This window comes from Scatophagus argus, chromosome 21 (genome assembly GCF_020382885.2).
Source record: "Scatophagus argus isolate fScaArg1 chromosome 21, fScaArg1.pri, whole genome shotgun sequence".
Classification (NCBI taxonomy): Eukaryota; Metazoa; Chordata; class Actinopteri; family Scatophagidae; genus Scatophagus; species Scatophagus argus.
This window is the reverse complement of record NC_058513.1, coordinates 19483700-19492515: the sequence shown is the minus strand read 5'-3', so window position 1 is coordinate 19492515 and position 8816 is coordinate 19483700. Positions and strand designations below refer to the sequence as shown.

Sequence of the window (8816 nt, the reverse complement as noted above, 5' to 3'; positions counted from 1 at the left end):
TTAAACTGGTTTTAAAGTCAGCTGCAGCTGAATGGGGGTCCAGTTTGTAATCATCATTTATTAAATCATCTTCATTCTCTTTTGAACAATAATCTGCTGTAATATCAGTTTATCATGTCATCAACAAACAGCTGTGAGTCACGTAGCAACAGCAGTTCTGACGTCACAACATCCACCGAGTGTTAGTTTTTTGTCTGTTCAGCAAACTGACCTGACGCACTCTTTCATTCACTCATTTCAGGCCTAAAAACCCTGACGTCCTCGCAACGTTGAGGACGCCAAGAAAAACCACCTTTATTCAGAACCTCAGCCGGTGGAGTTTGAAGGGTCAGCTGGTGAGACCCAGGAGGCAGCAGCTGACCGGGCTGTGCCTGAACCGCCACCTCCGATCGATCGGGTCTTTGACTTCTGTCTTGGAGTATTTTTTCTCGTTGGGCTGAGGTATAAACCAGAATCAGGTATTTTGGCGAGCGTCTCAGTGCAGCAGCTGCGGAAGGATCAGTTGTAGCGGAATCCAGGCAGAGGTAGTTTCTGACCCTCCTTGGCCTCGAAGAAGGTGTAGGACAGAGTGATGGTGTCCACTCGGGCCATCCTGGGGTCCTCGTCAAACTCCGGGTCGATGTAGAAGAAGACGGGCATGTCCACCTCCTCGTGAGGGTTCAGACGCTGCTCCTCGAAGCAGAAACACTGCAGAGAGACGACCAAAGAATTAGTTTGTCACCAAGGACACATGGGAGATTTCTCAGAGCCTCGTGGACTACCTGGATCTTGTTGAAGTACTGTCCCGCCTCAAAGGGAACCACGTTGTAGGTGGAGATGCCAATGATTGGTTTATCTGTGGGGTTCTTTGCTCTGTAGAAAGCCAACGCCGTCTCACCTGGAACCACCTGCACAACAAACATCATCTAAAACATCGCGAATCACAGATGAATCTGACTCGAATCCAGACCTGAATCAGAACCAGAACAGGTCTGGGGTTGCATTCACTGACTGCTGGAAAATGACTGGACAGCAGGATGTGACGCCTGGCCCTGTGAATTTCTTTTCACTCTTTTCAGTGAATGAGACTGACAGAGCAAAATGTGAATTGAGAAAGTAGTGCTGAGGAGGAACCAGGACTCACAAAGATCTCCGTCTGCTGTGGTTTGAAGTTCCACCGCATGCTGGCGTGTAGATCTGCGTTGAAGGTGATCTTGATGACACGTTCCTTCACTGGCTGCATCGTCTCCACCTGGTCTGTGCTGTGTCCGGCCACGGCCGTGCCACCGAGACCCGACGCCTGAGAGGACAAAGAGCTGTCACACCTGCAGGCTGGAGGTGCTCAGGTACAGGAAGTTAAGTTCATTCCCTCACCTGACAGTAGAGCCTGTAGAGCGGCACCGAGGCGTACGACAAGCCGATCATCCCCACCCCAGCCGCAACGATGTATGTCAGCGCAGTCTTGTTCCTGGTTTTCCAGTCCTCCTCCTGGGACTTCCTGTTTCGGCTCTTGGCGCCTCGGCTCTGAGTGGGGGAGCGCAGGGGAAGCCTGCGTTGCAGGAAGTTCTCGGCCTGTGAGTGCAGAGACCTTGGAGTCTGGACACACCGCGTTAAGAACGTCTGACGGAAGCTGAGGGACTGACGTACCAGGAGGTTGAGCAGCATGGCTGGTACGGCTGTCAGTCCACACCTGAAGCTGAAACTCACCTGGATGGAGGGCAAACACATGCAGTCAGCTCCGAGACATTTCACAGTACAAAATATAAAACCTCTGCAAAGATTGGTAGAATCTGAAAAAACAATCAATTTTTGTTTCTGTTAAGTAGGGGTGCAACTAATCATTAATTATTGATTAATCTTCAATAATTTTGGTTTAAAAACACAGTGTTGAAAAGAAGAGCAGCAAATTCTCACATTTTAGAACCAGGAACCATCAAATGTGTGTTAATAATGGCTCAAAAATAAATGAGTAATCAATTATCAAAACTGCTGCACTTCAGTCACCTCATTCTCAAGTAACCGACGAATCGTTACAGCTCGACTTTGAAGACTTTCTATGTTCTGTGAGTGAGAGCAGCAAACCAAACCCCGTTCAAAAGCTCACACTTTAATCCCGCCTTGCTTACTTGTCACGGAAATACTTTTCCAATGTGACAAAAGTCTCTTTTCACTGTGGACTCTCTAAGAAGTGACCTGTTCTGTGTAAATCGAGCTTGTGTTTCTGGTGGGTCACGTGCCGAATTTTCCGGCGAACACTGAAGATACTGAACGTCTCACACCAGTCACATAACAGAGTGTGAATGTAAGCGCTAAAACACATTCAGCCTTCATGTCAATTGTTTACATAAGACATTTATTTTGCCGCGGAATAAATCACTTACCTGATATCAGAGCAATGTTAAAGTTTAAGTTTGGCTTTACTGGTGCTGACTGAACAAGTTAATAAATCCGACAAAGCGAGCTAACGATCATCACGTAGCCGTTTGTGACCAGCAGTATCAGGAGTCACCGGCAGGCCAACAGCTAACATGCTAACAGAACGGCTGAGTCCGTTACGAATGCGGTTTACTTTACGTCGCTTTACTTGGCTTATTTAAAACAACCTTCAACGTGCTGGTACCTTACACGATGACGTTTGTCATTCACTGTCATTCAGCGCCGGACAGCAAAACCTTACAAAACATACCAAACGGAAACACACCGAACCCTTGTGCAACACAGAATTAGCTCCCCTCTAAACACGACTGCAAAGGTTCCGCTTTAGCTCATCGCTGTTCAAAATTCAAGTCACAGCATGTGTAGAAAATATCGTCCAATGAATCATTTACTATAACGCACGGTACATACCGTGTACAGACATGTATATACACGTATACTGTAAGTTATATCTGGTTTGCCTGAGAAGATAAGGATAGAGAGGATGTATTGTACGTCCAGGTGTTAACTGAGATTCAAGGCGAGCACAGAGAAGCTTTCGTTCTTCAGCAATCAGTCAAACATCAGTGAAGAAACAAGAGCCGTGGAAGGAGACTTTAAATATCTTGTTATCTTGCAGCAATAATAATAATCTAATAATAATAGCAATAATAAATAAATAAACAATCCGTACAAACAGTTAGAAAACTCTTTGAAGATTCTGGTAAAACACTCAGAACCAGCAGTGGAGGAAGAATTCAGATACTTTACAGAAGTAAATGTACCAATACTACACTGTAAAATACGATGTTATAGGTAAAAGCTTTAAGTATAAATATTGAATGCAAGTATTTGTAAAAACTGTTAAAACAGTGAGAGATGTGGTCACAATCAGCCCGAGCCAAAGCAGATCTAAAAATGTTTTTACCGGGAAAATGACTGAGATGATCATTTCTACTCGGTGTGCATTTGCTGTGGCTGTACCTGTTTCAACTGCTGGGCGGTTTAATTCACACAAAACTTCAGATTGTGTAAACTGGTCATATGTTTGTGTGTACAGTAACGGTCAGATAAATGTCGAGAAGTAAAAATATTTTCATCTGCGGTGTTGTGCAGTAGAAAGTGGCACGAAAAGACTCAAGTAGGCTAAAGTACAAGTACCTCAGATTTGTAGAAGAAAGTCTTGATAAATCACTTACTGGTTATCCCACTGGTGTTTATGTTTTCTGAGAAATGGATGCTTACTGTGACACAATAATTATAAAACCTTAGGGAGCATCATCATCATCATCATCATCATCGCCTTATTATTATTATCAGTAGTATGAATGGTGTGCGATTTTACTGAATGATTTTATATTATTTAAAGAAGTATTATAAAGGGTTTATTATTATTCATTACAGCGCTCACAGAGGACCTACGGTGGCCGTGCGGGGTCAAAAGCGCGCTGCCTGCTCGTCGTGAGGGGCTGCCGCTGTAGTAATGGAGGGGGTCACAGTCGGCCAGGTATTTGATGCGGAATGCATCCTCAGCAAACGGCCGAGAAAGGTAAGAAAAGGCCGCCAGCGGCTCCGCGGGGACACGTCCTCTCGCCGGACTCCTTTCTTCGCGTTTCTCTGACATTTTCTGTCCTCTTTCACAGGGCAAGTTTGAGTATCTGGTCAAGTGGAGGGGGTGGTCGTCCAAGTAAGTAGCTAGCTAGCCCCCTAGCCGCCGCGGCTAACGACGCATACAGGAGCTAACAGTGAAAAATGGCACCAAACAATGCAGGCCGGCTGTGCCGCGGTGTTTACGCTCCTGCTGTGGGGGTTTAACCCGACCAGAGGAGGCAGATCCAGCGGATTTCGCTTTAACACACCGACGGATAAACGCACAGTGGCTGCTCGCTTCTCCAGCAGCCATTTCTGCTCTCATTCTTCGGCTGTTCTGTGCCGTTTTCTCACCGAGAAGCTGATGCTAGTGCCAGCATCAGACCCGCTGCAGGCTCCGCTGGGTCTCCTGCATCCCCGTCAACCACATCACAAAATATGTCGTTTTTGTCTTTTTTTTTCGTGCACATGGTGAAAGGCCTCGCAAATTTACTCGAACTCTGCAGTTTTTATTGTGGTCTCGGGCCAGTTTGACACATCGTGTGTAACTGGTACCGTGCAGAGTTACTGCTGCACAGTTCACATATTCTAGCATGCATTAGCATTGGGTGTAATATTAGGACTTAAAGAGTATATTAATGACTGTAGTTAGCGATTACTTTACGATTGATTATTTACTCTGTAAAATGTCAATAAAAAATAGAAGATTTGCCATCACAAAGTCTCAGAGGGGGTGGAGACCAGAAACGGGAACATCAGACTGAGATTCAGCAGGTGAAACAACCATCAGGTTGCCCTGCGCCTGCTGAGTGTACATAGGACTTTACACAGTGACAATATGTTAGTGCTGTTCCGTCAGCCTGCTGTGCTGCCCCCCACAGGCCATAAACGTCACACACAAACTGAAGCTGAGCCGAGCCTTTCAAACGCAGACCCCGAGGTTGTGTTCACGTGATGTTTGTAAAAATGCTCTGTTCAAACAGCTCTGTGATGTTTTCAGGCACAACAGCTGGGAGCCAGAGGAGAATATTTTGGACCCGAGGCTACTGGCTGCGTTTCACAAGAGGTGTGTGTTTGTTTTAATGTGGTCGCAGTTTGTTAGTGCTGACACATACACACACGCACACACACAAATCAGTTGAGTCTATGTGTGACAGTTTTCATGGGATATTTTCATACAGAAGGACATGGTGGGATGGAAAAAAACCTTGACAAAGATGAAAAACTAAAAGTCATTACAAAAAGAAACAACAAGTTATTTTAATTATTGACTGTTCTATTATTCAACAAATCGCCCAGTCTCTCAAATGTCAGAAAATGGTTAAAAATAATTTCTAATTATTTATTTTGTCCAACAGTCCAAAATTATAATGTTTACATACATCATATAAGACAGAGAAAAGCATCAATGTGGCCTTCAGGCCCTTTGCAGCTGAACGCATCCTGGATGTCCTGTCACTCTCAGTGGACTCTACAGCATTTTCTCTGAAATGACACATTGTGTTGATATTTTTTAGAGAACAAGAGAGGGAGCTTCTGTTCCAGAAGAAAGGCAAGAGACCGAGAGGACGTCCACGCAAGATCCTGGTAATGTGATGTGCACAGACGCTTCCTGAAGCTGAAGAGATGCACACAGCACAAACTCAAAAAACTCATTTTATTCTTTTCTTTTCAGCCGCCTGAACCAGCTGCTACCAAAGACAGCCGCTCCTTGTCCTCCTCTTCCTCTGGCCTCTCATCGTCTGCCTCCTCCTCTTCCTCAGAGGATGAGGAGCACACAAAGAAAAAGGCCAGCCCTCGTGTCCACCCCGTCCCCCAGAAGAGGCCTCAGATCGTGCTGGCCAAACCAGATCCTCCACGCAAGAAGAAGCGTGGGAGGAAGCCGCTCCACCCTGACCTGAGGGCTTTAAGGCAAGCGAAGAGTAGACCTCCTCCTCCTCCTCCTCCTCCTCCTCCTCCTCCACCACCTCAGCGTCACCACCAGGTGGTCAGACCAAGCAGGGAGGAGCCTCGACCCGGTGTCAAGAAACCGCTGCAGCCAGCCAGCTTCACCTACACTGGGCTGAGCAGGACCTCCAGAGACGAGGCTGCCTCCGCCTCCCAGACCTCCACCAGCTCCTTCTGCCAGACAGCCGCCTCCAAATCCGGATCGCTCAGCTGCATTTGGACCGGTCGCTCCATGTCTCCGTCCTCTGGCTCCTCCTCATACAACAAAAGCAGCCTGTCCCAGCAAAGTAAGAACTCTCTGTCTGAGCTGAAGCGCTCCGTCTCAGAAACTGGCAGCAGCAGAGGAGACGGCTTCAAGGCGTCTCCTCTGAAACAAGGTGGAGGTTCGGGATCGTTGGGTCTGCACAGCAGCTTCGGGGGAGGCCAGACAGCCCAGCGCTCCCCGCTGAGCCCGAGGAGGCAGGAGGCTGTTGGAGGTCCGACCGGGTTGATTCAACACCTGCAGCAGAACTCCGGTCTTTCCAAACCGTCGTCCTCACCTACGCCTCGAGACCGAACCAGTCAGGCGCTCAGCCTGCGAGCCCTCAACCTGCAGAGCGTCAACAAGCCGCCAGCTGGCAGCAGCCATCAGGGAAACAACACGAGCGGCAGCGCCGGAGCTGCGGCCAGGTCGACCCTGAGGAGCGGCGGCAGCCTCGTCGTCAAAGGAGCGGTGGGGACTGTGAAAGAGACTCGGACATCAGCCGGGTTGCAGCGCTCCGGTCTGATGGCAGGCGGCGCTGCAGAGCAGAGAGGGGGGAAGGACATGTTGGCAGGAAGCAGCGGGAGGCACGACGACAGGAAACACGGGCTCAGCTCTCAGAATCGGAGCGTTAACGAGCTCAGCGCCGGTGACTCTGATGAGACCAGCAGCAGCGAATCAGAGCACGATGCCACCCTGTATCCAAACAACAGCAGGCCCAGCCTCGGCAACGACGCCACAGAGTCGGACACGGAAACGGACTGGCGACCGGCCCGGAGCCTCCTGGAGCACGTGTTCGTCACCGACGTCACAGCCAACTTCATCACGGTGACGGTGAAGGAGTCGCCGACCAGCGTGGGATTCTTCAACTCACGGAATCACTGAAGGACATCTGTGACGATGCCTCAGTGTGCGGAGCTGAGCTGGACCAAACTGTCTCACAACACTTCCTGCAACAGGTCTCAGGGTTCCTACTCCTTCGGATGTTCATCCACAGAGATTCCAGTCATTTCCAGATCTTTTTACCATGTAGAAATGCACCACAGGTTTGAGAAGCTTCTCGTGCTGTCCAAGGAGGCGAAAGCTTCTGTGGTTTCACTCATGCAGGGAAGTGACATGCGCAGTAGAGGACAGAAACACAGTGGACATCATGCTAAATATGAAACACTTTTGGTCAAGTATTTGTAGAAACCATGTAGGAACCCTGACCTCGTTTCCACCTGATATTAAAATGCAGTCTGTGTCTGGAGAAGAAACAAATGAACATTCAGAGAGAGTGTGTGTGTGTGTGTGACATCAGAGGTGAATGGTTTCTGGTTTGTGGTGGTCACAGCGTAGTCCGCAGACCTGAACTAGAATTTAGTTTGTGGTGGAGCATTTTGGAAGCAGCATAGTTGCAGCTACTCAGAAAAACCTCAGAACTCGCTGAGGACAGTCGGCATTAAATTGTAAGTTTTTTGAATGAAGTTTGGTTTGACGTTGAGACTTTGAAAGTGTTTGCTCAGCTGTCATGTACAGACTCTTCGGGGGTTGTGTGATGTGTGACCCATAGACGACCGCCCGCTACGTCTCCCAACTGCTCCACCCGCTGATACAGCTAATGACACGACACCGAGCAAAGTTTATTTTGTCATCCTTCCCAGTGAAAACCGTTGAGGAAGATTCTTAGATAAAATTCTCACGAGCGATGAATCGAGCGGTGAGTCATTCTGACAACCAGCTTCCTCTCTCCGCTTACACACTGCATTTTGTTAGAAGGTGTACAAACGGGCCTTAAGGCCTACAGATGGATGTACAACAGCACCTCTCCAGTGCCTCAGGTTCTTCCAGACGCTCTCGAGCCCACTGCCACCACTCAGCTGCTTGTGATGATTAGTTTGAGTAGGACGTTTCGTGCTTGTCGGACGTGTTTCCAAGCTACAGTAAGTGGTTTTATCCAGGGCAGCATGTGTAGAATAAGATGTTAAAAGAAGAAAAAGACGTGAAGTCGGTCTGTGTCCATCCATACTCCAGTCCCATGTGGGCTTTTGTACTCGTCATTCAGTTCTCTTTGGACCAAAGCTGTCATGAATGTGAATTATCTCCTGTTTCATTTTTGTTATTGTCAGTATTTCTTGCACTACGCACAGTATGAACGTCATCATCTCAGAAGAGACTTTTCCATCATCACTTTACCAGTTTTATACCATTTTGAAACGTTTGCTGTCACAGTGTCTTTTGGAGTTCAAATATGTGTTAATTTATATTTGTAAATACGTTTTTTCCATGTGATATCTAATATTTCTGGTGCTCATATTGGCTTACTAGCTTCAGACACTTGTAGCCTGTGTGCCTCTCCGCCATTTCAAAGGTATCGGAAATAAACCATAAGTACCTGAAGAATGAAAGCGTGTGATTCACATCTTCATCCTGTGGCTGCTGTTCTCCTCTTCTCCAGCAGGTGTCCCTGTTTCACAGTGAGTTGGGTTTCTCCGTTTGTGGATAGAAGAAGAGCAAAGTCCTGCAGATCCACCTCCCCTTGTGTTGTCGGTCTGTCTGTGAGATCCAGGAAGTATTTTGAGGTTCAGCGATTTGTGATCCTGCTGACTCATCTCAGTTACTGAGATGAGTCAGCATAAAATGCAGCTTCCTCCAAACAGTCACT

General features: G+C 47.6%; 2 protein-coding genes across 3 annotated transcripts; one reads left to right on the top strand and one right to left on the bottom strand.

Annotated features, from left to right (window-relative positions):
• Positions 1-211: 211 nt before the first annotated feature.
• Positions 212-2750, bottom strand: LOC124052740 (cytochrome c oxidase assembly protein COX11, mitochondrial). Of its 2 annotated transcripts, none has more exons than XM_046377332.1 (5): positions 2600-2750; positions 1354-1686; positions 1124-1279; positions 762-887; positions 212-687 (listed from the first exon to the last, which is right to left on the bottom strand). In XM_046377332.1, exons 2-5 carry the CDS (start codon positions 1642-1644, stop codon positions 499-501), a joined length of 762 nt encoding a protein of 253 aa, XP_046233288.1. In that variant the 5' UTR covers positions 1645-1686; positions 2600-2750; the 3' UTR covers positions 212-498. The 2 variants fall into 2 exon arrangements, with proteins under 2 accessions (XP_046233288.1, XP_046233287.1); XM_046377331.1 differs by having other exon boundaries at positions 2361-2713.
• Positions 2751-3801: 1051 nt separating this feature from the next.
• LOC124052911 (chromobox protein homolog 2-like) lies at positions 3802-8554 on the top strand. The gene is made up of 5 exons (XM_046377695.1): positions 3802-3943; positions 4038-4081; positions 4985-5050; positions 5502-5571; positions 5660-8554. The coding sequence occupies exons 1-5, from the start codon at positions 3878-3880 to the stop codon at positions 7055-7057; spliced, it is 1644 nt and encodes a 547-aa protein (XP_046233651.1). The 5' UTR covers positions 3802-3877; the 3' UTR covers positions 7058-8554.
• The last annotated feature ends 262 nt before the right edge of the window (positions 8555-8816 follow it).

Bases quoted from the DNA above. Each gene is read 5' to 3' on its own strand.
- LOC124052740 (XM_046377332.1), bottom strand. From the start codon at position 1,644: ATGCTGCTCAACCTCCTGGTACGTCAGTCCCTCAGCTTCCGTCAGACG. The intron at 1,280-1,353 runs GTGAGGGAATGA...TTGTCCTCTCAG, and splicing joins TCTACAGGCTCTACTGTCAG to GCGTCGGGTCTCGGTGGCAC. The intron at 688-761 runs GTAGTCCACGAG...GTCTCTCTGCAG, and splicing joins AGTACTTCAACAAGATCCAG to TGTTTCTGCTTCGAGGAGCA.
- LOC124052911 (XM_046377695.1), top strand. From the start codon at position 3,878: ATGGAGGGGGTCACAGTCGGCCAGGTATTTGATGCGGAATGCATCCTC. The intron at 4,082-4,984 runs GTAAGTAGCTAG...TGATGTTTTCAG, and splicing joins TGGAGGGGGTGGTCGTCCAA to GCACAACAGCTGGGAGCCAG. The intron at 5,051-5,501 runs GTGTGTGTTTGT...GATATTTTTTAG, and splicing joins CTGGCTGCGTTTCACAAGAG to AGAACAAGAGAGGGAGCTTC.